Below are 27,190 nucleotides of genomic sequence, written 5' to 3'. Positions count from 1 at the left end.
TGCAATTATGGTACTATATGTTATTTGGATGTGAATTATTAGTATTGTTGCAATAATCCTGGAGGATTCAGCGAACACATATTGTTGCTCGCAAATCCATATAGTATTTGTTTGAAAAAATTATACTCCGTTCAAGTCTCATTGTCACCTCCTCCTCATACACAATTCCATGTGCCTATTACATCATTCGAGACAAACAACACGCGCTTCGTGGCCAACACGAACAACCTAGGATTTCGGGGGAACCCCCTCGCCTTAATTATCCCTTAGAATCAGCTAAAAAGAACATGATTCCCGATCTCTATATAATTCTTTTCGAGAAATAAGAAGACGTCAAAACCATTCGCCACTGAGCATGAACAATGGATCCCCAAAAAAAGGACTACCAAAATTTGTTGCAAACATAATAGAGTAGTAAAATTTAAGTAACTTAGTGAACTATTGGAGAACACTGATATCTATTTACAGCTTCACTTAATCAAGTAGAGCAAAAATCACATATTTATTACTTATATTTGTGTCTAAACATTGATTTCCTAAGACTAAAATAACACTGCAATTAAGGGTTATATATGGACTAGCTACTTCCAATTATCATCCAACAAGAATCTTCCAAACAGACTTTCTGAATTCTTTCTCTGGCCCATTAACATTTGTTGTTGCACCACCAAAACCGAACCGTTACTGCAAAAATCCGAGGAGGCAATGTACTCTCCTACGACTCCTAGCTCACTGATCTCGGCCCAACTCGATAGTCCTTGAAGGAGAATAGGATTTAAGTGGTCTCGACCCACGATCCAAAGATCATAGCTTTTATCGTTCATTGCATTGATTACAGCCATAGTTTCCTCCCCGTTCTTCACTACAGCCTCCCGATAGGTTACATGCTCTTTAGCTTCGTTTTTCACCCAAAAAGACGTCACCAATTGATCATCAAGCTTCTTCTCCATAGCGATGTCTCCCTCATTTTCAAACGCAAGAAACCTGACAACAGTGAGTGATGTATCCGGACATCTAGCAACACGGTCTGCATAAGAAAGCGCCTCTCTAGAATCCGCTCCGCCCAAGAATAGAAGGATATAGTGATGCATTGAGCTACTCGTAACACCAGGAACTACATTTGTGTACTCCTTCTTGCTCACTAGAACTCCGACAGAGCAAGGGGCCTGATTCAGCACGATAGCACTTAGGGATTGAGAGGCTGCTTTCTTAGTCGGCGACCCTTTCATGTGATCCATTATCACCTGGGGAATCGGTATAATGATCAAACAAGTTTGCTTAGAAAGAGCTAGCTCACAGACGTCTTGATGCATGCATCTCTTAGGGGCGATCGCTGTGTAAGAAAATATCTTTACGTAGTCACCTCTAGCCTCACCAAAAATCTTCAGAGCATTATGTATCGAACTGTATCTGGATCCTTCGGGTCCATTTTTCTCTTCTTCCCATTCGTGGTCAATGAACACTGGGTTGGCACGACCAACAAGTTCAATTAGGCGTAAAGCATGGACAGCAATAGGATTGCTAGCCGATGGATTAAAGAGATCGAGTAATTCCATCACTCCATACAGACTCTGTTCATCTTCAATACATGTTATAATACGAAGCTCATTGTCAAGAGCAGTGTGTTGTATTGTGCGTCTCGTGTTCAACATATATGGCCTCGTAGGATCATGTAGTATCCTGATCAACGGCGCAACTAAAGTAGTCACTGATATTGTCAACATTACCAGCATTGAGAACTCTGGTATTTTCACCATCTGCAGATGCCACAAAAAGATCATACGCATCACGAGAGAGAGAGAGAGAGCAATATACTATTAAGACGGGAAGGTACCTTAAAATCCATCCAATGGATGAACAACAAAAACTCCACTTCACCCCTCAAGCTCATTATAAGGCTCACGGTGAGGCTATCTCTGGTGGTCATGTCTAACAAACGGGCAATAACGAAGGTGGAAATCATTTTCATGACGTATCCAGTCAAGACCACATAAAGCAGCGGCCGCAGGTAATTCCAGTGGCCGCTCATGGATGACAGATCCGTTAACAAGCCTACATACATGTACGAAAATGGCATGAAAACGTTGGCCAATATGGTCTCACTTTTCTCCACCAGAATGGTTCCTAACGGAGGACCATCTGGCACGGCCAAGCCAAGCCACAACGGCCCGTTGGCAATAGCAAGCCCCAACGCGTCAGCAACAAAACCAATGACAAAAACACCCAACAATAAGGCAACCACATAAGCCTGATCCACTGGCTTCCCTGCAGGGGTTGTCCGGATAATCCACTGCAGGAACCGTCTCAGACCACAAAATAGAGATGCTAGAACCACAACCAACGAGACAAGGTACCATAAAGCAGCCATAGGCCGCCTTTCTCCTTGCTTGGTGGCCTCGAATATAACTACACCGTTCATGCCTATCACATCACTAATCACTGCAATGGATAGGGCAACCCTCCCCATTTCAGAGCTGAGTAAGTTGAGCTCCTTCATGATCGGGTAAAGAACGGGAAAGGCCGTCATTGCCAGAGACGAGGTCACCCCCCAAATCGAAGAAGCTTGCACAATCTCTGGAGCCATAGACTTCCTCCAATAATATGCAACAGCTATGCCAAAACAAAGTGGCACCATCACCCCAAATAGGGCAATGTACCACTGCTTTTTTTCCGTTTTTTTTACTACAGATATGTCCATTTTCACACCAGCTACGAAGAGATAAAGCATGAACCCCATAACTCCCATATTCTGGATCACATAAAACGCATTATCAGGGAACATATACGTTCGAAACTTCTCATTCCGGCATAACCCGGATGGCCCCATTATAATTCCGCCCTACACATAAAAAAAATTAGGTCTTTGGTTCATACAAACATTTCCACAAACACATGGAGACCAAAATTAACAGACAAATCAAGATGCTAGAATTCACTCACAATTATCTCCGGGATGATTCTAGGCTGCCCAAATGGCTTGAGGAGGAGGCGGACGACGTGAGAAATGATAACGATAAGCGATAGCTCCAGCATAAATAGGGCGAAAGAGGATTTCAATGGATTTTGGCCAAAGAAAACGCCTAATAGATTTTCGGTTGGTCTCTGCCGACATATGTAAGGAGTCGCTGCTGACATTTTGAAGGTTTCTGGTTTTTCTAGAATTCTTCCATTGAATTACAGTAGAGAGGGGATCTTGTTTTACTTCCATGCGTTGACGGACGACGAAGAAACTGATTTAACGGTTAAGCGTAACTTCAGCTTTCTGTGTTTGTTCTTGTTTCCTATTAGCAGAAATAAATATAGTAACTGAAATCTTTTCTTGCCAATTATATAATGCCAAATTATTATAGTAGAAGTTAGCTAAGAAGTAAAATAGAATGACACATAAAAATATTGCTATGAAATTTGTAGTTAAAAAACATTCCTCTAAATTAAAGTTAAAATGTATATTGACTTTTATGCCTCCATTTGGCTATATACTCAATCTAATAGCTTAAAATATATAGAAATTGCATAGCTTTTTTGAATTTGAGATATGTCTACTTTAATCTTGACTGAGATTGAAATTACATGTTCAGGAAAATAGTTTATATAAATTCTTTAAGATGTACTAGTATATACTTTAACATTGACTAAGGTTGCAAGGTTGATCGTATTTTTTGCCAAATTATTAACTATTGAGCAAAATAATTAGTACTACTAGGAGTAATATTTAGTTATCAGTTTATTACTAGTAGGAAACATGATAATTCATGAGCAATAAGATTAGCATGATAACTCTTGTAGTCTATTAGAGCTCCAAGTAAAATTAAGTGATATGTTGGGATAGTGACAAAAAAAGGCAAATATTAATCAGATATAGAATAAATAAAATTAAAATTGGTAGACAATAGTTGATTATTTAATTTGTATTATTGTGTTCCCATTCTAATTCTTGCAGTATAATAAAATGTAAGAGCTGTAAAATGTGATTGTTTAAACTTTACTATAATTTCAATTTGAACTCTACTCAAGTAATTTAATTTAGTTATTCACTTTTCTTTTCTTTTTTAAGAATAAAACATATTGGTAAGACGATTTTTTGCAACTAAATAACTAAGTTGTGGCTTTTGGAAGTTTTATTCAAGTATAGTTGGGCTGAGCGGGCCCAGTGCTGTGGGCTTCTTCCCCTTTTATGCATTAGTAAGTTTTGACTATCCATCCTCATGTTAAATAAATGGTTTATCATATTTTATTTATATGGGCTTGGTTTCTTATATAAACAATTCTATAAAGAAGTAATCTTTTCGTAATTAATGCAAAACTTTGAATAAATCAACAAAGTTACATAGATTTGTCATATTTAATAATGAAGTTAGATGGTATCGAGGTGACTGACCCCAACATCAGGGTATAAAGACCCATGGGCTTTTACCACCCCAACTCTTTGAGTATGGAACTATCTCCGTTCGTCATTTGCTGTTATTGACATCGTGAAATGTGCCTTTGTCATCCGTCCTAGGATGTCCTTCGCAATAGTGGATGTTACTGACGGACGAGCCGCTTGCCGCGGTCGAACGTCCGTCTAGAAGTCCGCTATTGCCAGTGTTTTAAAATCCGGACCGGACCGGCCGGTTCGATTGGTCGGACCGCGAACCGGCAGCTGGTCCGGTCTGGTTTGGCCCCTAAAAGGGCTAGTATGTTAAGCCGCCTTGAACCGCTGGAACCGGCCAGTCGGACCGATTGAACCAGAAACCGGTTTTTATGTTTAAAACCTTGTTTAAAATATGAGACTAGAGGGGATTGAACCCTAGACCTCTAGGTAAGAAACCAACACCTCTACCACTCCACCACATGGTCTTGAATGAAATATTGTGAACATTAATTATTGTTATATATTAACTCTATGGCTTTTTTTCCACACAAATTAATAATTTGTGTTTAGTTTTATACTTTAAAATAATTTTTAGTTGTGATATGTTTAAATTTTATTATAAGCCACTAAATTTTATTTTTATTGATATAATATATATATTATTAATATAGTTTATTACTCCATATTTACTAAATATTACTCCAAACTTACTAATAATTCAAGTTTAATTTCATGTATTAACTAATAATACTATTATAGTATGTATTTATCCAAATTAACTAAAAATTGATGTTTAGTTTTATATATTGTCTATAATATTATTTCACCAAATAAATGTTTTGAGATAATATGAATTTTATCTATTTATTATATGTAAAATATGTAATTTTTTTGGCTATATTAATTAAAAATTTATATATTTAATAAATATTTAAATTTTACCATTCACTTACTTTAAATACTCTTAATATTTAATTTACTTAAAATGTTTAATACTATATGTTTTTGTTATATGTTACTCCCTCCGTCCCACTTAAGATGACACGTTTTCCTTTTTAGTTTGTCACAACTAAGATGACACATTTTCTTTTTGGAAATTTTCTCTCTCCAATTAATACACTCAACCACTTTTCTCACTCTTATTAAAATGTTCATCTTTCTTTATCTCTCACTTTAATGCTTACACTCACCTTTTCTCTCTCCAATTAAACACTTTAACCAATAACTCCTAAAACCCCGTGCCGGCTAAGCAATGTGCCATCATAGCCGGGACAGAGGGAGTAATATTAATTGTAATATATTACTCACTAAATTTAATATATTTTGTAAGAGTATATTTACTTTTATATTTGCAAGGTAAAACGATTCGACCAGTGATTAAACCGGTCGGACCGGTTGAACCGTGAACCAGTAGCCTCACCGATTCACCGGCCGATCCGGTTTTTAAAACATTGGCTATTGTAGATGCTCTTATTGTATATGGGCCAAAGTGCAGCAGCTGCACCCTCCCTATTCTTTGGATTTTGGTTGTATTTTTTGTTCGACCACGGGTGTACCGAACCCGCCTTGGGCAGAATCCAACTAATCTTACTCGATTTGGTTAGGAGATTAAGGCCGAAAGTCTCTTAGCGTGTGGCTGAATTTGAACCCGTGACCTTAAGATCACCAGTTCACTGCCAACTGGACTATGACCCATTGGTAGTAGGATTTTGGTTATTTTCATTCTTCGTTCGTAAAAATTTTGTGCGTACTATTTTAAAATAAACGTAACCAAAAACGATGGAATGGAATTGAAAATATATCATAAAAACTAACCTATAGAAAGCATAGTGTGCGGAAGGACAACGGTTAGCCTAAATCCGGCTAACGACATTTCTGAAGCATCTTCTTTGTTTACTCCGCCAAACACTCCCTTAATTTCTATGCATACGCTTCTCTTCCACCACAACCACTGCTTCCCACTTCATCGCATTCTCCTCACTCCTCCCTCCGCCGCAATGAGTTCCGCCGTCGCGCTCCCCTCGGTCTCTCTCTCCAAATCGGCATTCAGCGACGCCGATTCCTTCAGGAGCTCCGTCAGCCTGGGATTCAGAAATGAGATCCGGAGTTTTTCGCGGCTTAATTTGGGGAAATCTAGGGTTTCCATGAGCGCCGCCGTCGGATCGGAGGCGGCGGTCGTCGATGATGCATTGTTCAAGGACTATAAGCCTTCTACTGCTTTCCTCTTCCCTGGCCAGGTCTGTGTTCGATTTGAGCTTTTGCAGTTTTGTTTTATGTGTGTGGTTGATGCTGTGTAGCTCGGATTTGATTATTAAGTTTAGGATTAGTAGCTCCATTGTTGTTTTGTTTACAATAAATAGTTCAGTGTTTCACGATGAACTGCAGTGAATTGTTTACTACTTGAAAGTGCAACGATTGAAATATTACTCTACTGGCTTCTAAATCGCCTATTTTTAAAGTGTTGAAGGTTTCAGTGCTTATGGCAGTTAAATCTGTGTTTTGATTGTCCAGCTATACAAATTGTTAAATTTTATTCTATCACTGAAATCATTAAATTTCGTTGATCTCTGATTGACTATAAAAGACAAAGCCAAAAGGCACCAAAATTTAGCTCAGGTTTCCTTATAGAACTGTCACTGTTTTGTAAAAATGCATTTAGGATTTTGTTCTGGTGTATCTGTTGATGGTTCTTTGAAGGCTGTTGGGACCTATTTGTGCTATTAATCATATTTGTACTACTTTGAAGGGTGCACAAGCTGTTGGAATGGGAGTGGAGGCTCAAAAGGTGCCTGCTGCAGCTGAATTATACAAGAGAGCTAATGATATTTTAGGGTAGGTCGTTACTCTGTGGTAATTATTTGCTTTACCAAATCTTACATCTATTGGCTACAGCCCGAAATTACGTAAATTAATCATAGATGAATATCATGTTGAATAATTTAAGAAGTTGAAACTTAACAATGTTGCCACATGGTGTTCCATTGAGGTGTGCTAACTTTTTTCACCTTAATTCTTGATGGTCCAACTGTCCGTTACCAATGGCTCTTATTGACAATATCGAAATATGACTGTATGAGAGGTTTAGGTGTTGACATTAGGCTAATGTGTCGTTATAATATACGTACAAACAGAAGGAGGTAATGGTTTTATCATGTCATGATGAAGTCACTTGGGATTGTTTAGCTGATGACTGCGGCATGTTCAAATGATGGGCTGTTTTACTTATGATATCACCATTCGAACTGGTTTTGACTTTTGAGGATCTCTTTTGGTTGATTTTCCTCTCTAATGTTAGAAGTTCAGTATCTTACACCATTCCTTTTTGATTGAATTAAGGTTCGACCTTTTGGATATTTGCATTACTGGGCCAAAAGAGAAGCTTGATTCCACTGTCCTAAGCCAGGTAAACTGTCATATCCTGAGTCGTGGTGTATTATCAAAATACCATTCTTATCGAAGTCTTGAAAGAGGATAAACAGAGACTTTTTCTTGATATGATCCAAGACAATAGTGCTCCATCAATGGACACACATTCCCAATTATCAAAATACTACATTTCTTGTTAAAAAAAAAAGCAACTGATGAACTTATATATTTCCTGGATCAATTTCCCAGCCGGCTATCTATGTTACAAGTTTAGCAGCAGTTGAGGTGCTTCGAGCTCGCGATGGAGGTCAGCAAATAATTGACTCTGTTGATGTCACATGTGGTCTAAGCTTAGGAGAATACACGGCCCTTGCATTTGCTGGAGCATTTAGGTATACTACCAACCGAATAACTGTTTTGTTCAGGTAGCATTATGCTTCGAGTAAATCTCATCTCTGATGATGTTCTTGTTGTGGTTCAGCTTTGAGGATGGGCTTAAGCTAGTCAAGTTAAGGGGTGAGGCAATGCAGGTACATGCTTTCAACTAAACACTAGTTATGTGCATTATCGTCATGGCTCCTAGATATGAAAACTTATTCTCTTGCTACCACCAGGATGCCGCTGATGCTGCTCAAAGTGCCATGGTTAGTATTATTGGACTAGACTCTGATAAAGTGCAGGCCCTCTGCGATGCTGCGAACGAAGATGTAGACGAAGCAAATAAAGTTCAAATTGCCAATTTCTTGTGCACTGTAAGTTCAAATTTTAGAATAAGTTTATCCCAACACAGCTCTCCTAATAACCAAAAATAATTTATTTGAGTACTGTTTCTCATAGGGAAACTATGCTGTCTCCGGAGGCCTTAAAGGAATCGAAGCAGTTGAAGCAAAGGCGAAAGCATTTAAAGCTCGAATGACAGTAATCCACTCCTTCTCTCAGCATTGCTCTGTGTCAATATGTGCATCAGATGTTTGACCTCAACTATGAACTTAGGTCCGGTTAGCCGTTGCCGGAGCTTTCCACACGGGTTTTATGGAGCCTGCTGTATCAAGATTAGAAGCTGCTTTGTCATCAACAGTAATCACAAAACCAAGAATACCAGTCATATCCAATGTTGATGCAGAGCCACACGCCAACCCAGAAACAATCAAGAAAATACTAGCTCGCCAGGTAAACATCAGCCCCCATTAATTCTCATCCAGAGCCACATTACCATCCAATCATTCGTATCTTGTCGACAATTCCAGGTGACTTCTCCCGTCCAATGGGAGACAACCGTGAAGACCTTGTTGAGCAGAGGATTGAAAAAAAGCTATGAATTAGGACCAGGGAAGGTAGCATTCAAACATACCATGTTCTATATCATAATGAAATTCCGAATGTCTTTGATGCCAAATGAACGGCCTTTTTTGTTGTCCGCTTTAGGTCATAGCTGGCATTGTGAAAAGGATGGATAAAGGAGCTGTCATTGAGAACATTGGTGCCTAAAGCATCTGCTTCTTCGAGCCTTTTGAGCTGCTTTTTGGCGAAACCTATCCGCGTAAGCAAACAGGATGCTATAGAGCGTATAGGATCTTAAAGATTATCGTTACTTAAGGTATCCAGTCAGATTTATCTGTAGTTTCATTTTTTAACAATAGACGAACACCAGAGTAGAAGGAAGCAATAAACGGTTATGTTTTGAAATTCATGCGAGATTAAAGTGAGAGCTTGATATACATTGGTCCATATTTGCGGATAATTTATTGAGTTTTGCTCCCAACTTTCATTGCTTTTGTGGTGCTTATTAAGCTACTCTACAATTATTTAGGGTGAGTAGTGTTTTAAGAAAAATGTACTCGCAAGTCGCAACCTTAAAAATCTGTAGAAAAGTACTTCCAACAACTTTCTGGACCAAATTGCAGTATTTCATAGTCTCCTTGTGATTAAAACAATTTAAGATTAAGTTAGTCGTGTATAGTGACAACAATTTTAAAAATAAGCCGGGAATCAAACCCGGGTCTGTACCGTGGCAGGGTACTATTCTACCACTGGTGCTTCTTGTTTGTATGTTGTAGTATATTTATTTATACATTATCACAAATCATGCTAAAATATCAGTGCTAATCGCATTGCAACGTTTCAATTTTAATCAATTTTGACTTAAAAATGAATACATTTTAATTCACAATTGCAATGTTTACAGAAATTAGCTGCTTTTGATAAGTTTCTCTCTCTAATGACATGAGGCTCATACTCTATTAACAATACAAAAACATTACTACTCGTACTATAAATTTAAATTCTACACACAAATGTCACCGTGATATCTTTCTCACAAACTTCACACCATGATGTTCCATTAAATTAAAATACTAACATAACAGATCATACTCAACATTCAACTAGTAGCTACTGAGGCCAATTTTGAGGAGGTTTACTCCAACAATTCAGCAGTAAAAATTACAATGCAGTCAAGTCAAGTTCAACGGCCTACCGAACACATCATGAGTTTGCACCCGGGTCACTGATCACACCCAGAAAGTCGTCTTTGATGGTGCCGATGCAGAACTGCAAAAACAAACCAAAATGTCATAGCTAGTGGCGCTATTGGAGGAAGAGGCGCGGATACAGTAGACCCATAAAAAGCATAGCATCAATCAGAGGCTCTATACTTTTAAACACAGAATTTGAATTTTCAACCAAGAAGAAAACATTCATAAAAAAAGGGCGCTGCTGAGATGTGTATGGGTGTAATATAGATACACAGAGCACGAGGGAAGCAGAACATTGTTGAGGGAGAACTACAACTTCGGTGCAGAACATTTTGTAAACATAGGGTATCAATAGTATCATTTAAGTGAGACTCGACCAATCACACGTCCATGGATATAACTACAGAAGTAGTAGATATTTGAGAAATTTAAGCTATCAAAGTCATGAGATAGCCAAGAGCAATGAAACACAAGGTAAACAAAAGTGAAAAAAGTATTTCTTGTGTGCAAATGAATAAACAGAGGGCATACAATTTCAGTAGCATCAACCCGAGTTCCAATTATCTTCAGCCTGACTTCACTTTCTTTTTGTATTTTAACCTGTCAATGATTTGAAGAAACAACCAAGGGGCTTACTAATTACACTGATTAAAGATCAGCAATCATGTTCTTGTGACAGAAAAAAGATGGAGGAAGGGCTACATACTGATCCATCAGAAGTAGTGTAATTAGGGATGTCACCAGGTTGGAATTCCATATCATCAGGTATCAACTACAGAGAGAGAGAGAGAGATTTCAAATCATTCAATATAATGTGGATTTAAAATCTAATAAATTCAAATCAGTATCAGACAGAAATAGTTTTAAAAAAAAGAGCCATGAACACAGTTCCATTGTAGTAAGAATTTATCAGAACAACATTCAATAAATTTGTTATAGATTTCCACTGGCTCCAAATCCTTCAGTTAATATGATTATCAAATTATGCCCAGACTTTTTGTAGCCATTGTTCATACTTAATTAATCTATATTTTACAATGCGGATTAACTAGTACAAGATGATATCATCCTAAGGAATGTAAAGATTTGTAATTTGTAAATAATAATCATAATAGTAAGAGTAAATATAGCTAAAAAGCAAAAATAAAACCACTAACATGATTGGACACGAAGATTTGGACAGGACCAGCCTCAGCGAAAAATCCCATCTGAAAAAATCAAAGCAGAGTTTATGCATTAGAAAAAATGCATATACATATAGCATGACATCAAAATGGCATGACAATCACAAATATTACCTTGTTAACCATTGTGACAACAGCTTCCAGAATCTCTCCCTTAAAAGGTCGAAAAACAACACACTGGTACTTAACTGGAAAAACAACAAATCCGGTTCCATCACGAATACGACCTTTCCCAACACTTTCAATCCCAGTTATTGCAACAATAAACCCATGGTGGCCACTGTAACAACACAATAGACGAAGAGTGATCACCTCATTTCTCAACCAACATCAACACCCAGAAATAAAAAACAAATATGTGAATGTAGAATCACAATTCAGTAACCTGCAAGTGCCTTCAACATCTTTCATGAGCTTGGCTACAAGCTTATCCCGTAGATCACGGCCAAAGTGACGAGGGTGTAGTTGCATGTTTCTCTCCAATACCATGTGGAAAAACATCTTTCTCCTCTTCTTGAAGAACCTAAGTTCTGATAAGCAATACTATGTTCAAGTGTCTTATTGAAAAATTTGAACTCCAAAAGAATAATCATTCAACTTGGAAGTTGGAACTTGAGAACTTCATCATTTTCCGGTTTGGATACTAAACAGAATTACATGATTTTGCATAGTTGAGCTTGCCTACATCTATGCATAGTTTAAAGCCATTCTCTTATCAAGCAGCTAGACATTTTCACATGAAAAGTTCTTCACATCATCTTAAAATAAAAAATTAAGAGAAGATCTACATGAGAGATTAGAGGGAGTTTACTATTGAGGATTAACCTAAATATATTTAAAATTCAATAAGCAAATCCATTGTTTACTAAGATGGACATGAACTTTGGAATATCTCTAAACCATTGATAATTTCTACAATTTGAGCTAACTTGCTTGATTTGATTCGTATCCCATTGAAAGAGGTAAGATTGGAGAAATCAAAATAATGAAAACAAAAATACTCAATCACGATGAAAACTTGAGCTCTAGGGTTCAATCTCTTTGTACTATGTCTTTATTCATTCCATATCCCAAATTCAAATCAATTTTTGATGCAAAACAATTAGAGATTATTAGCTCAAATTCACGAATAAAACAACGAATTATAAAAATTAACGAATTCTTAGCTCGAAATTTAGGGATTTGTAGCTCAAAATCGCGATTATTCACAAAAAAAACAACGAATCACAAAAACAATAGCGGTCAATGATGCTGCTACTTCCGACCTTACTACGTCGGGCACCGGTTGACTAGAACGCCGCCGTCGCCGCCGCCGCCGCCGCTGAGCTGGTCAGTCGTCTCTGTGTGTGTATGAGAAAGCAACGCGAGATCAATTGGAGTAAAATTTATTTTTTTGGTATAAACTATAAAGAGTAATTTTTTATCTTTTTCTAATAGAAAGAATAACTAATTTAGATTTATAAAATATTATAAATTGGGCCTGCAAATGGGTTCTTTTATAGCTTAGAAGGCCCCTATGAAAGCCCAAATCATGAAACTCAATTAATGTTTTGTTCGAGTTTTAGTTTTGCTTGGGATGGTTGGTTAACTAATCTATACATTAAATCAAAAGAATGTCATTATAAAAATAATAATTACATAATAATATAAAAATTAAAAAATTTAATATTAAAATTCTAAAATCCAATACCAAATTTCCAAATCTAGCAAATAACATTAGAATTGCTCAACGCAAAGATTTTATATTTGTTAGCTTTTTAACTACTCTCTCGGTCAAAAAAATTAATAAAGTAATAGAGAAAAATGTGACTCTTATTGTGGGACAGACTAAAATGATAAAATGTGACTTTTATTATGGAATGAAGGGAGTATTAAAACAAAGGAGAAACTACTTTTTTTAGTATAAAATATTATGGCATGTTATTTATACTCATTTTATAAATCAATTGATTATACTTACTTCTAAACAAATTTAATTTTTAAATAAAAACGATTTTGTTCTTTGTTTTCTAAAGCTTATTAGAAATAATTTCCTTAATAATTTTGTGGGACTGGCAATGTATTTATGTGAAAAATTATTGTGAAAAAGGTAAAATAACAATTTCTATCAATAAACCATCTTAAAGAAATGACAAGTAAAGTACTAACGTTTTAGGTAAGTTTTAAATATGTAAAATATTTTAAAAAATAAAAATAAAAATAAAAATAAAATAATACTCGTAGACCCTAGTAGTTTCCACACATTTTGGTTTAGGGCAAGAATCGACTTGAACCGCCTTGATTGGTTAACAGCATCACATATATACGCCCGACCGCAGGGGATTGCACGCTCTAATCCAAATCCAATAGAAAAAATATCTCGTTATTCTCTTGAAAGACAGTCTTCAGAGTGATTCCCTTAACCCTAGCTCAATCCTCTTGAAGCCCTCTTTTCTCTTCGCTCTCGCTTATTTAGGGGGAGAATTTTTGATTCGATTTGTTTTGCTCAGTTGAAATAGGAAGATGTACGGTCAAGAAGGAGATGGAGGTTACGGCGGTGGTGGATACGGTGGTTCCGAAGGCGGAGGAAGCTACGGAGGCTATGGCGGTGGCGGAGGTGGAGGATACGGTAATCGAGGAAGCGGCGGTGGAGGCTACGGTGGAAGAGGCGGCGGCGGTGGTGGTGGATACGGAGGTGATAGAGGTATTGGGTTAATTGTTTTTTCCGCTTCAGTTTTTTTGTGTGAGATTTGAGTTTGTTTGCGTTTGAATTGTTGATTTGAGCGATTATGATGTTAGATCTGTTAATTGATTGCAGGTGGTGGAGGTGGTGGGTACCAGGGAGATCGCGGCGGTGGATACCAGGGTGATCGCAGCGGTGGATACCAAGGGGACCGTGGTGGACGTGGTGGCGGCGGTGGTAGGGGAGGTGGTCGGGGTGGTGGAAGCGGCAGGGAAGGTGATTGGCGTTGTCCCAATCAAAGGTAACAGAGCTGTTTGTGCATCTCAATATGTTCAATTAATTTTTATGATTATGTTATGTTCTTTATGGGGACTGTGTTGTGATAAAGTAGAGTTTTACCTGAAGAAAGCATTCATTTGTGATTATAAAGTTCATTGTTACTTTATTACATTTCTCTGATGGGTGGGAAATTGATTACAGTGCTTTGTTTAGTTTTGGATGTAGTAAGCATGACATGAAGTAGTGCAAATTTATAGTTGCTGGATTCATCAAGGCGCTATCTTTTCTTCTCATATTGTGTCTTGTGTCATGTTTTACTGATGCTTTGTTTTTCATTGAAAAGGAACTGATTCCAATGTGATTAATTTTGTATTATTTTACTGTTCTAAAGCCGGTCTTTTACCAGTTTTTTGTATTCAGATGGCATTTGATTATAGAAATTTCAGTTTCCTCTAATGCATAACCTTGAGCTGGTGGTATAATTGTTAAGAGTTATAGTTCATTGATTGGATGATACATGTGTTCTTTTGGGTGGTAACTTCCAAAGGTTCGTCTCTGCTTTATGTTCTTGTTGTGTTGCTTTAGAATGGTTATTTGGTTGAATAGATGTTTTGGTGTGATAAGATGTTTGACATCAACATGTGGATATGATATCTGAGTTTCCTTTATCAACTGGTGGTAATTGATTATGGCGTCTATGGATGTAGCTGCGGGAATTTGAACTTTGCCCGAAGAACTGAGTGTAACAAATGTGGCACACAGTCTCCTGCTGGTGGTGGTGATGACCGTGGGGGTAGAGGTGGTGGTGGTGGTCAAAGCAGAGGTGGAAGAGGTGGAGGTTATGAAAACAGCAGAGGTGGAAGAGGTAACTATTATGATGGTGGCAGTGGTCGCAGTGGAAATGGTTACGAGGGTGGTAGTCAAGGAAGGGATGATGGTGGTTATGGACAGAGCGCTCCCATTGCTCCCCCTTCTTATGGTGGTGCTGGTGGTTATGCACCCCCGAATGCATATGGTGGAAACCATAGTTATGCTCCTGATTCAGTCCCTCCACCTACAAGTTATACTGGGGGAAATAATTCACACCCTCCTTCATATGGTGCCCCGGCTGGTTATGGTGGCGATAGTCAAGGTGGAAACCGTGGAGGTGGAAGAGGGGGTTCGTCTGGTGGATATGGCGGAGGTCCTCGAAACCCAGGTGGTTATGGCAGTGCTCCAGCAGAGGTTCCTGAAAAGGTCAAGCAATGTGACGAAAATTGTGGGGATTCTTGTGATAATGCGAGAATTTACATATCAAATTTGCCTCCAGATGTCACTACTGATGAGCTCAGAGAACTGTTTGGAAGTATTGGCCAAGTAATGCAAATTTTGTGTCTTATTTCAGTTAATGGCGCAGTTGTGTATATTTTGATAGAATGGTGTAGCGGAATGGTGTAGCTATATATATTTTGTGTCAGGTCATGTATGTTATCTCTAGAATCTAGCCCCTTTTGCTTCGTCATCACTGATGTTTTTTAACTATGGCTGAAAATATGATAACAGTAGTAAGTTTGGGGATACATTGAAAAGACATGGCTATCAATTGAATTTGTTTACAGATGAAACAGTCGTCTGATTTAGGTTTTCTTAGAGTTTGATTAACTTAGCTGTATTTTTTTTCCAACCTTCAGGTCGCCAGGATCAAGCAAAAACGAGGCTACAAAGACCAGTGGCCCTGGAGCATCAAATTATACACAGATGAACAAGGAAAGAATAAAGGCGATGGAGTTTTATCGTATGAAGATCCATCTGCAGCACATTCAGCTGGAGGTTTCTTCAACTGTATGTTGCTTCTCTTTCTTTTCCTCGAATATGATAGATTCCTCTCTCTTTCTTTCTCAGTTTATCTGTGATCGGTTACATTGTTTTTTTAATAACAGCGCATGACATGAGAGGACACAAAATTAGCGTCACAATGGCTGAGAAATCTGCTCCAAAAGCTCCCTCATATGGTGGCGGGTAAGTGAATGTTCTCTCAAATACATTTTTCAGTTATAAGTGCTAGTATAACTCACATGCTCTTTCTAGTGATTCGTTTTTGTCTCCATTTTTTGTTTTATATATATATATTGCTCTATTTTCACGTGTTGCATTGAATTTATAAGCTTTGAAGTAAATACCTTGATTTTCATTAACAATGTCTATTATATTTGATGAACCTCTTTGCTTACAGTGGCGGTGGTAGAGGCAACTATGGAGGTGATAGACGGAGAGACAACTATCGAGATGGTGGTTCATCTGGTCCAGATAGAAATTATCATGGCGGAAATCGTTCGCGTCCATACTAGACACACCAGAAGGGATATTAATGTACTAGTCTTAATGGTGGGAGGGGTTTTTATTTTTATTCCGTAAGCGGATTTGTCTCTAACTGGAGATGAGAGGTAGGTTGTTCGTTGCTCTGAACAATATACCTTGTCTCCTTCCCATCTCTTGTTAGCACCTTGGTGCGGAGTTAAGGATTGATATGAACTGTGTGAATGTTTTTTATAGAGGGAAGTGGATTCTCCAAATTGCTGCTACTAAAGGTAGGTTGAACTTATCAGGTGAGTCATGAGTGTTTCTTACTAAGTTGAACTTTAAATTTGTGGTGCAGCTTTCTCGTATCTGCATCATTTTTATAAACAAGTATGTTCTGAAAGTTATGCATCTTATTTTCTTATTCATTTTGCTTTCTTTTTTTTTTTGTGCTGGCTCCTGCACACGAGGCCAAAACTGTGGGTTTATCTGAGTGTGTGGTTAACTTGTACGGGATAATGTTCTTATGTTGTTTTATCCTACTATCTCTTACTATTAGAACTTTGAATGTGATGTCTGGCTTAGGTATAAACCTTATTAATTTATTCTTAGCCCATTTGTCTTAGATTTTACCGTTTCATGGCATAATATGAGGTCAATCGGGCTAATCTTAAACCCAATCCTGCTAGTCATGGAAGTGTTGTGCAAGAGGCAGAAAATTGGGCTGCTATATAAGCTTTTACTTTCTGCACATGCTCTCTGTGGCTGTCTGTTTTAGTTGATCGGAGAACTAGTCGTGGCTTCCAGAACTCTCGGAATGTTTGATGAACTGACATACAGTTTGTGCAACTTTGCTAGAAGAGTGCTACTGCCCCATTATTCAGAAACATTACCCTCCGGTGTTTAATGCTCGATTTTACTCCAGGATTTTCATGTTAGGTTGAGAATGGCTTAAAATGACATGACCTCGTCCTTGGTTTTTGAAAAAGATCTATGCACTTTCCCTCGTCGCGATATGCCCTCTTTACTTGCCCTTAGTGTTTTCTCGAGGTTGCATACAGGAGCTTCCACCTGCATAGGTTCATGGGAGAAATAGATTTAGAAAAACATCTATGTAAAAACACTTTTGAATGAGTGTTTTGAAGAATGAAATATGGGGTTATCATGTTCTATTGATACTGCGTTTTCGAATTATTTGTCTTCTGTGTGTTGGCATAATGTTTATTTTGGCATATATACCTAAATTAGCAATAACAGATTTAAGGTGTTTCTTATCTCCAACAATTCACGAAAATATAGGTTGCTTGGTGTAAAATTTGGCAACTTTTCTTTTAAAGATGATTTTATAGTATTCCCTAACTATTCATGTAGCTGCGGTGATTTGACCCTTAACAAAATAAAATGTGTCATCAACTATTCTTAATAAATAAATAAGAATTCATCCCAATATCGGAATATGACGTACAAGAAAATTTTCATATTAATAGTTATCAATTTTTATTTTTTTCCATTCACTTAAATTTGATTTTACACAGTCACATTAATTCTAGTAGAATTAATTTTAGACTGCAATTTGTACTCCATTCTTCAACTATAAATAGTTTTATTTTGTCATTTTAGGATGTCTATAAAATATAGTCAAAATTTTAAAATGATAACTTTCTTTCATGCTTAACTTATATTTGTTCTTTTATTTTTTCTCAGTCTCCTACTTTATATACCTTTGAGGGAGGGATATAGTAGTATTGTTGATTAAAAATATTTTTTTTCAATGAAGACCATAATTTTAGGTACTCACTTAATCTTGTTGGGTATGGGTGCAAAAAGAATTTGTCTAAGCCATTTCATTTATTTTTCTCTAGGTCACTATTTTTTTAATTCAAGTTGTTTTTCTTTTTGTCCAACTCTAAGTAATCTCAAAAGTGATAGTCGATTGTACTCCTGTCCAAATCAAGATAATCACTTCCCAAATAACACCGTATATTTATGAAAAGAGATAAGATACAATATTTTTTATTAAATGTGAAAATAGATATCGTGATAAATTATAAAGGCAGTTGACCCACTTTGAATGTGGTGTAATTGTGTTATTACTAATGAAAAATGATTCTCTAGATAAGCTAACACTACTAAAGTTCAATGGTTAAATAATTTAAATTTTCTATATCATTTTCCTTTTTACAAAATCGTTAATGAAAATAGTGGAGTAAATGATACGTGCAAAAAAGAATCGAGACAAATAAAATAAAATAAGTATTAAGTAGTAGAAATTTCAGAGCTGCCTTATATAAAGTCTCACACATCAACAAAAACCCTCTGTTCTATCTTGAATCATTTCTCCGCATTTCATCTCTCTCTATCTTCTCTCTCGCTCTATAGCTCTCGAACATTCCGTCTCTGGTTCCATTCTTTCCTCTCCGAAGCTGCAACCGGTAAATTCATGCTTTACTTAATCTATTGTGTTTGGAATCGATTGACTGTTCATATTATTCGATCGATTTCGCAATACCTAGGAAGATGCTTTGTTATTTTATCTGTAATTTCCATTTCCATTTCGGTAGTGCTACAATCTCCGATCTCTTCCGGATTGTTGTTATATTTGAAGATTCAGCTCGATCCTGAATTTGCGAGATTTCCTATGTGTTATGTGCTGATTTTGGTTGTTTCGATGGGGATTCGTCGTGTTTTTAGCAGTTTGTCGCACTATATGCTTCCTAGAAAGAGAGCAGGGGAAGGAGAGTCTGTTAACGTGAGTGATTGTGAAAGCGTCAAGAGGCAGCACTTTGTTTGTTGCACCGAGAACTCAAACAACCAGGCCAAGAACAGCAGCGGCGGTTTAGGGATCAGTAATAGCAGCGGAAACTGCAGCGAACCAACAGTCACTGACATGGCGTTTGATGATGGAACTCCGCGCGATATTGACGAGGATCTCCACAGCCGGCAGCTGGCTGTCTACGGGCGAGAGACAATGAGAAGATTGTTTGCGTCTAATGTTCTTGTGTCTGGAATGCAAGGACTTGGGGTTGAGATAGGTATATTTTTTCTAACACTCTCAAATATACTTTGATGCTATATTTTACGTGAATGTTTGATGCTGTGTATGCATGTGCTTGTAAAAAGTTTTTCGTATTTGTAGAAGCTCGATGTATTCAATCTTTATCTTGGAATCAAGATTGATAGTAAGGTAGGGTGCACTGAAGCTATAGTTATCAAATGGATTATGCGTATCTGTTAGTCTGTGACTGTCTTTGGGACTTTTGCGAGAGGTTTTCTCTTGATAGTTTTTGATTCAGTTATTGCTGTGGCTCCTCATGGTCCTGATGATGGCAAAGAAATGATTTCTTGAGAATTCATGCCATGCCATTTATTCAGTGGCTCTGATTCATATCTGTTTTCTTATGAAATTGTCTATTTCTATTTCTAGATATAGATAATACTTGTATTACAACTTGACTTGAGTGTGGGTGCTTATTTATTGAATAAGGATGGAGAGGCTTATCATAACTCAATGATTGTTAACACTTTCAGCTAAGAACCTTATCCTTGCTGGCGTGAAGTCTGTGACATTGCATGATGAAGGAACAGTGGAGTTGTGGGATTTGTCTAGTAACTTCGTTTTCACAGAAAAAGATTTGGGTAAGAACAGGGCACTTGCTTCAGTTCAGAAGCTACAAGAACTAAATAATGCTGTGACTGTTCTGACTTTGACTGCAAAATTGACTAAAGAACAACTCTCGGATTTTCAGGTGATTCTTCAATATACTTTCTTCTCTTTTGTATTGCTCACACTTTTTATCGTTGATTCCTGGCATATCAAGCCCCCTCTCTTTCTGCCTCTTTCTTTGTTGCTTTTAGTTTCACATTGCTTCTTATGTACCTTCTATAATCCTAGAACTGTGCCTTTATGCCACAACATTGAAGCATGCAAAAGATAAAGTACTCTTTGATGTTATGATTTCATGTGTCACTTCATTTAGACGAGGCTTCAGTAAGATTAATTCACGTGGACGTGACTGAAATATTTCTTCATTTACATTATATTCAAGTGTGTAACTGAAAACATCCTTTGTTACTTTGATTTTCTTGGCATATGGCCTGACAAGACAGCTACTGCTTGTTCGACACTTGCTTTATTCTTGGCACTAAATAAATTTTGGAATAAAAGCTTTCATTTATTTTTTAAATTTCCTGCACTCCATCACTATTCACTGCCAATCATACATTATGTATATGTTTCAGCTATTCCTAATTAGGATAAATGTCACCTACGCAGGCTGTGGTTTTTACTGATATCAATTTAGATAGTGCAACTGAGTTCAATGACTTCTGTCACAATCATCAGCCACCTATTGCTTTCATTAAGACAGAAGTAAGAGGTCTATTTGGTAGTGCTTTTTGTGATTTCGGACCTGCATTCACTGTAGTCGATGTCGACGGTGAGGAGCCTCATACAGGAATTATTGCATCTATCAGTAACGACAACCCTGCCCTTGTGGCATGCGTGGATGATGAGAGGCTTGAGTTTCAGGATGGGGATCTGGTTGTGTTCTCGGAAGTCCGAGGAATGACAGAACTAAATGATGGAAAACCAAGAAAAGTAAAAAGTGCACGTCCCTACTCTTTCACTCTTGAAGACGATACAACCAATTATGGTGCATATGAAAGAGGTGGTATTGTAACCCAAGTGAAACAGCCCAAGGTTTTGAACTTCAAGCCACTGAAGGAGGCATTAAAGGATGCTGGTGATTTCCTTCTTTCTGATTTCTCCAAGTTTGACAGGCCTCCTCTTCTACATTTGGCATTCCAAGCATTAGATAAGTTTGTGTCTGAACTGGGGCGCTACCCAGTTGCTGGTTCTGAAGAGGATGCCCAGAAGTTGATATCTATAACCAGTAACATGAATGAAAGCCTAGGTGATGGCAAATTGGATGATATTAATCCTAAGCTTCTGAGACACTTCGCATTTGGTGCTAGAGCTGTTCTGAATCCTATGGCTGCCATGTTCGGTGGCATTGTCGGGCAGGAGGTTATGAAGGCATGCTCTGGAAAGTTTCATCCTCTTTTTCAGGTCATTAATCTCTTACTGAGAGCTTTCTCAACTTGTTTTTCATTATATTTCCTCTATTTCTCTCATTCTGAGTAGATGGATAATGGAACTATTACTGCCTACTACGTAGATCTGTAAATCAGTCCCCCAGGCCCTATTTGATATTTTTAACAATAGAAAGTGTAGAAGGCTTGTCGCCTTATCGATAGTTTCTGAACAAATTTGCTCTTTATGGCCCTGAGTTTTTGTAAAATATGTGATGCTATATTGGTAATAAGTTATGACTGGGCCCTTATGTAGGCTAAGGGTTCATCTCTTGGATGTATCGGATGGTTTAATGTTATTGAATGGCTTTGTCTTTATTCTCTTTTTGTGCACTTTAGGTCTAAATTGTCTATGCATTGTGTGATTGATAACATCTATAATTATTTAAGTCTGCACAGTTACTCCACTTATTGCTGCAGTAATTGTATTTTAGGAATATCTGGTGTAAAAATTATACTGTAACGCAACTTAACTTTTCTGTTGTGATGTATTGCAGTTCTTTTACTTTGACTCTGTAGAATCACTTCCTACCGAGCCTATTGATCCCAGTGACTTCAGACCCTTGAATACCCGTTATGATGCCCAGATTTCAGTGTTTGGGTCTAAGCTTCAAAAGAAACTAGAAGATGCAAAAACTTTTGTTGTTGGATCTGGTGCTCTAGGCTGTGAGTTTCTTAAGAACTTGGCACTAATGGGAGTTTCGTGTGGATCATCTGGAAAATTAACTATTACTGATGATGATGTGATAGAGAAGAGTAACCTAAGTAGGCAATTTCTCTTCCGAGATTGGAACATTGGGCAGCCGAAATCTACTGTTGCTGCTTCTGCTGCATTGGCAATCAATCCCAAGCTTCATATAGAAGCTTTACAGAATCGTGTTGGGACGGAGACTGAGAATGTTTTTCATGATACTTTCTGGGAGAATATCAGTGTTGTGGTTAATGCCCTGGACAATGTAAATGCCAGGCTTTATGTTGACCAGAGATGCTTATATTTCCAGAAACCACTTCTCGAGTCTGGAACTTTGGGTGCCAAATGTAATACTCAAATGGTCATTCCCCACCTGACGGAAAACTATGGTGCCTCCCGTGATCCCCCAGAGAAACAAGCACCAATGTGCACTGTGCACTCCTTCCCACACAATATTGACCACTGTTTGACATGGGCCCGGTCAGAATTTGAGGGATTGCTGGAAAAGACACCTGCTGAAGCGAATGCCTATCTTTCTAATCCAGCTGAGTATGCCTCTGCGACGAGAAATGCTGGGGATGCTCAAGCAAGGGACAACTTGGAACGTGTAATTGAGTGTCTTGACAGGGAGCGATGTGAATCATTCCAAGATTGTATTACGTGGGCCCGTCTAAAGTAAATCTCTTTCAACCCCCCTATGTTCTCATTTTGGGTCGGATTTCCTGTTCATATGCTTATACAATTTTTCTGTCCATTGGCAGGTTTGAAGACTACTTTGCTAACAGGGTGAAGCAGTTAGCTTTCACCTTCCCCGAGGATGCTGCAACCAGCACTGGCGCACCTTTCTGGTCAGCACCAAAGAGGTTCCCTCGTCCCCTGCAGTTTTCTACCTCTGATCCCAGCCATCTTCACTTCATCATGGCTGGATCCATACTGCGAGCCGAGACATTTGGCATCCCTATACCTGATTGGGTGAGGAACCCAAAGAAACTGTCAGAGGCTATTGATCAAGTCATTGTCCCTGATTTCCAACCGAGAAAGGATGCGAAAATTGTGACTGACGAGAAAGCTACTAGCCTCGCTACTGCTTCCGTTGATGATGCTGCTGTTATTAATGATTTAATATCGAAGCTTGAGAAATGTTGCCAGGCATTACCACCAAACTTCAGGATGAAGCCGATCCAGTTTGAGAAGGTATACGTCTCATTTCACACATATTTAGCATGCTAAGAATGACTTTTGTTTTTTACTTTCTGCGTCTTACTTTCTCCACAATGTTGATGTTTAACTGTGTAGGACGACGACACGAACTATCACATGGACCTGATCGCAGCACTTGCAAACATGAGGGCGAGAAACTACAGCATCCCCGAAGTGGACAAGCTGAAAGCCAAATTCATTGCTGGGAGGATCATTCCAGCCATTGCAACTTCCACAGCAATGGCCACCGGCCTGGTCTGCCTCGAGCTTTACAAAGTCATCGATGGGTCCCACAAGGTAGAAGATTATCGCAACACATTTGCCAACCTTGCTCTCCCGCTCTTCTCCATCGCCGAGCCAGTAGCTCCCAAGGTTGTCAAGCACCAGGACATGAGCTGGACCGTGTGGGACAGATGGATCATAAAGAACAACCCGACTTTGAGGGAGCTGCTAAAATGGCTTTCCGACAAAGGACTGAACGCGTACAGCATTTCTTTCGGAAGTTGCCTGCTCTACAACAGCATGTTCCCTCGACACAAGGACCGGATGGACAAGAAGATCGCGGACCTTGTACGGGATGTGGCCAAGGTGGAGTTGCCAGCATACCGCAACCACGTGGATGTTGTTGTAGCATGTGAGGATGACGAGGACAATGATGTCGATATTCCCCAAATATCGATCTACTTCCGCTGATCGGATGGTTCACGTGACTAGGTTCCTTATCCTTTAAACTTCCTTCACTTCTGATATTTTCAGTTCCATGTGAGACGCATAGTAAGACGATTTGGACTCTTCTATCATAAATTTAGAGTGAATTTGAGCACTTTGAGTATTTGTGTTTTTCTGTGTCACGGTTCTTGATTTTGGGTTCTGCAAAATTTGATATACTGCATTTTCTTTCTACTCTCATATAGAGCTTAGTGGAGTATTTGTTAGTACTTGCTTCGTTCCTAGTTAGTTGATAGGACGAAGCTAATTGATTTGTATTCTATTTTTTTTTGGTCGTCTTACTATTTTGGCAAAAAAATTCAACTTTTAAAATCTCTTTCACTTTATGTTTCAGACTTACTTTTTTTTCCCTCATTAATCTATTTTATTTTCTCTTTTTTTGACTCATTAAATATTTCTTTTAAATATCGTACAAAAAAAAAAACGACTTGATTAATTTGAGATGAAGGGAGTAGTATATATTTGCATTTTTGCTATGGGAAGCATAGAAATTGGAGTAGTAGGATTTTGGTGTTGGTTATATGACTTGTTAAGTTTTGAAAATGTTGGAAAGGGTCCAATTTTTATCTTTTACTTGATAATTGGAGTATGGTGTATTGCATGTATCAACCTTCTACCACAAACTATTTTGTCTATTATTTTAGAAATATACGGATATTATTTTAGTTATTGAAAAAATGATGGTGTCAACCAAAAATGATGGATATTACTCCCTCCGTCCACGAAAATTTGTCCCAGTTTTCCATTTCCGTCCGTCCCCCAAAATTTGTCCCATTTCACTTTTACTATTTTTGGTAGTGGACCCCACATTCCACTAACTCATTCCTACTCACATTTTATTATAAAACTAATATATAAAAGTAGGACCCACAATCCACTAACTTTTTCAATTCACTTTCCATTACATTTCTTAAAACTCGTGCCCGGTCAAACCGGGACGAATTTTCGTGGACGGAGGGAGTACTTGATAAATTAAATTGGATTAATTTCTGCATGCGCGTAATATTTCTAAATTTTAAATTAAATTGGATTAATTCATTATTTATTTCATCACTGAATTGCTCATAATTAAAAATGGTTTGATTCGGAGATAGTTATGCGAATATTTCATGAAAAAAAATAATTTTTCCTTGAATCTGTACATACTTAATTTGAAAAGTTATCATATTTCTAAAGAGTTTGAAAAGTTTTGGATTTAGTCCTACATATTATGTTACATATTAATCCAAATTTCGAAGAAACTATAAATCTGAAATATATTGGTAGCTACTATACAATTCACATTACTCCCAAAATATCATACTCCATTTGCCATAATAATTGGTCGGGTCAAATATGAAGCGAATAAATAATCTGACAATTATTTTTTAATAATAATAAAGTGGAAAGTATTCTAGCAAAGCTGATAAAAAAATGCGTAGTGAGAAAAAAGGGTGTGAATCTCTGCTGCACTCTCACCACCTTCGAAACCCAAACCCTCATCGCTTTTCTCCTCCTTCTTCCCTTCCCTTTTCCTCTGCATTGCCGCAATTTCTCCTCCAAATCACGCATTCAATCCACAAACGAATCCATCCAGCTCGATCCATCTCAAAATTCTGCAATTGCTTCGTTTAACATTCGTTTGATCAATTCAATTTCCGCCCTAGGCATTGGCGTTTGCCTAGATCGCATTGCCGCAATTGCTTCTCCCAATCAACCATTCAATCAAATCCATCCAGCTCGATCCGTGTCGAAAATCTGCAATTTCTCAATTCGATTTCACGCAGATCGTTTCCGAATTCCGATGTGGCTGAGGCGAAACAAGGCGAGAAACCGTGTCCACGACGCGCCGACGCTGAAATTCGCCTGCTCGTCGTTCAAGGACGTCCACAGCCTCCTCTACGACGACGCCGATTCCCCGCGCTCGCCGTCCTCTCCGTCGATCTACCACCGCAACCGCAGCGCGAAGGAGCTCCTCCGCTCCCTGTCCATCCCCGCCGCCCGCGAGATCCGGATCCGCGGCGCGGCGGCGGAGAATTCCGTGGTGGTGTACTTCACGAGCCTCCGCGTGATCCGCCGCACGTTCGACGACTGCAGCGCCGTCCGATCGATCCTCCGCTCGTTCCGCGTGCCGATCGACGAGCGCGATCTGGCGATGGACTCGCGCTTCATGGAGGAGCTGCAGCGGATCCTCGGCGAGCCGGAGAAGTCGCTCCTGACGCTGCCGAGGGTGTTCACCGGCGGGAGGTACCTCGGCGGCGCGGAGGAGGTGCGGCGCCTCCACGAGAGCGGCGAGCTGAAGAAGCACCTCGAGGGGCTGCCGCCGGCGGAACCGGGCACGTGCGGGGTGTGCGGCGGTTACGGATTCGTGCTGTGCAAGGAGTGCGATGGGAGCCACAAATGCTATTACTATAGGGGGAAGAAAGGCGGATTCAGGAGTTGTACCTCGTGCAATGAGAATGGTCTCGTCAGGTGCCCTTCTTGCTCTTGCTCCCCTGCGCCGACTACATGACCTGTTTCTTCTTTTTATTATTATCTAATAAAACACCAGATTAATTAGTGTTTTAATTACTGCTTTTTTTTTTTATTATGTGACTCAGAGTGTTACGTTGGGATTAAATTTGATCCACCTGTTTCTTCGATTTTGTGATTTTTGTTACTGTTTAATCTTCGATTATGATTAATTCTATGTAGTTTTTCTTTTCTGATTTGTTTGTTGATAACACAAAGTTCATAAAAAAAGATGCTTTTCTTCTTCTTTATTTATTATTGTTAGGTTTTTATTTGGGTCTTTGATTTAGTTTATGGGCTTGACATGCTTATTTATTCTATATTTTTATGTATTTTATATAAAAAATATTAATGTAAAATTAGATGATATGGATTTCATGTGAAATTAGTAAA

General features: G+C 38.4%; 6 protein-coding genes across 7 annotated transcripts; 4 read left to right on the top strand and 2 right to left on the bottom strand.

The window, feature by feature from the left end:
• Window positions 1–457: 457 nt before the first annotated feature.
• LOC125212824 (cation/H(+) antiporter 24-like) lies at window positions 458–3,289 on the bottom strand. Its single transcript, XM_048113090.2, has 3 exons — window positions 2,941–3,289; window positions 1,835–2,839; window positions 458–1,757 (listed from the first exon to the last, which is right to left on the bottom strand). The coding sequence occupies exons 1-3, from the start codon at window positions 3,133–3,135 to the stop codon at window positions 582–584; spliced, it is 2,376 nt and encodes a 791-aa protein (XP_047969047.1). The 5' UTR covers window positions 3,136–3,289; the 3' UTR covers window positions 458–581.
• Window positions 3,290–6,158: 2,869 nt separating this feature from the next.
• On the top strand, window positions 6,159–9,482 carry LOC125211095 (uncharacterized). The gene is made up of 10 exons (XM_048110785.2): window positions 6,159–6,591; window positions 7,101–7,186; window positions 7,691–7,757; window positions 7,970–8,112; window positions 8,202–8,250; window positions 8,335–8,472; window positions 8,558–8,638; window positions 8,714–8,890; window positions 8,968–9,054; window positions 9,146–9,482. Exons 1-10 carry the CDS (start codon window positions 6,277–6,279, stop codon window positions 9,206–9,208), a joined length of 1,206 nt encoding a protein of 401 aa, XP_047966742.1. The 5' UTR covers window positions 6,159–6,276; the 3' UTR covers window positions 9,209–9,482.
• Window positions 9,483–9,960: 478 nt separating this feature from the next.
• LOC125210734 (DNA-directed RNA polymerase II subunit RPB7-like) lies at window positions 9,961–12,793 on the bottom strand. The gene is made up of 7 exons (XM_048110317.2): window positions 12,644–12,793; window positions 11,764–11,908; window positions 11,493–11,658; window positions 11,352–11,402; window positions 10,901–10,966; window positions 10,726–10,794; window positions 9,961–10,270 (listed from the first exon to the last, which is right to left on the bottom strand). The coding sequence occupies exons 2-7, from the start codon at window positions 11,877–11,879 to the stop codon at window positions 10,205–10,207; spliced, it is 534 nt and encodes a 177-aa protein (XP_047966274.1). The 5' UTR covers window positions 11,880–11,908; window positions 12,644–12,793; the 3' UTR covers window positions 9,961–10,204.
• Window positions 12,794–13,727: 934 nt separating this feature from the next.
• Window positions 13,728–17,164, top strand: TAF15B (TBP-associated factor 15B). Of its 2 annotated transcripts, XR_007174842.2 has the most exons (7): window positions 13,728–14,061; window positions 14,176–14,341; window positions 15,027–15,675; window positions 15,990–16,140; window positions 16,239–16,317; window positions 16,532–16,742; window positions 16,852–17,164. XR_007174842.2 is itself a non-coding variant. In XM_048113382.2 (6 exons), the coding sequence occupies exons 1-6, from the start codon at window positions 13,881–13,883 to the stop codon at window positions 16,644–16,646; spliced, it is 1,341 nt and encodes a 446-aa protein (XP_047969339.1). In that variant the 5' UTR covers window positions 13,728–13,880; the 3' UTR covers window positions 16,647–17,164. The 2 variants fall into 2 exon arrangements, 1 of the variants encoding a protein (XP_047969339.1); XM_048113382.2 differs by having other exon boundaries at window positions 16,532–17,164.
• Window positions 17,165–19,249: 2,085 nt separating this feature from the next.
• Window positions 19,250–24,410, top strand: LOC125213033 (ubiquitin-activating enzyme E1 1-like). The gene is made up of 6 exons (XM_048113381.1): window positions 19,250–19,628; window positions 20,125–20,342; window positions 20,870–21,664; window positions 22,185–23,053; window positions 23,140–23,572; window positions 23,675–24,410. The coding sequence occupies exons 1-6, from the start codon at window positions 19,265–19,267 to the stop codon at window positions 24,269–24,271; spliced, it is 3,276 nt and encodes a 1,091-aa protein (XP_047969338.1). The 5' UTR covers window positions 19,250–19,264; the 3' UTR covers window positions 24,272–24,410.
• Window positions 24,411–25,526: 1,116 nt separating this feature from the next.
• Window positions 25,527–26,989, top strand: LOC125212701 (uncharacterized protein At5g39865). Its single transcript, XM_048112940.2, has one exon. It carries the CDS (start codon window positions 26,091–26,093, stop codon window positions 26,796–26,798), a length of 708 nt encoding a protein of 235 aa, XP_047968897.1. The 5' UTR covers window positions 25,527–26,090; the 3' UTR covers window positions 26,799–26,989.
• Window positions 26,990–27,190: the final 201 nt, after the last annotated feature.

This window comes from Salvia hispanica, chromosome 3 (assembly GCF_029641045.1).
Source record: "Salvia hispanica isolate PSC_SH4W2 chromosome 3, Shi_PSC_v1, whole genome shotgun sequence".
NCBI lineage: Eukaryota > Viridiplantae > Streptophyta > Magnoliopsida > Lamiales > Lamiaceae > Salvia > Salvia hispanica.
Note: the sequence above shows the minus strand (reverse complement) of the source record. Positions and strands in the feature narration are given on the sequence as shown.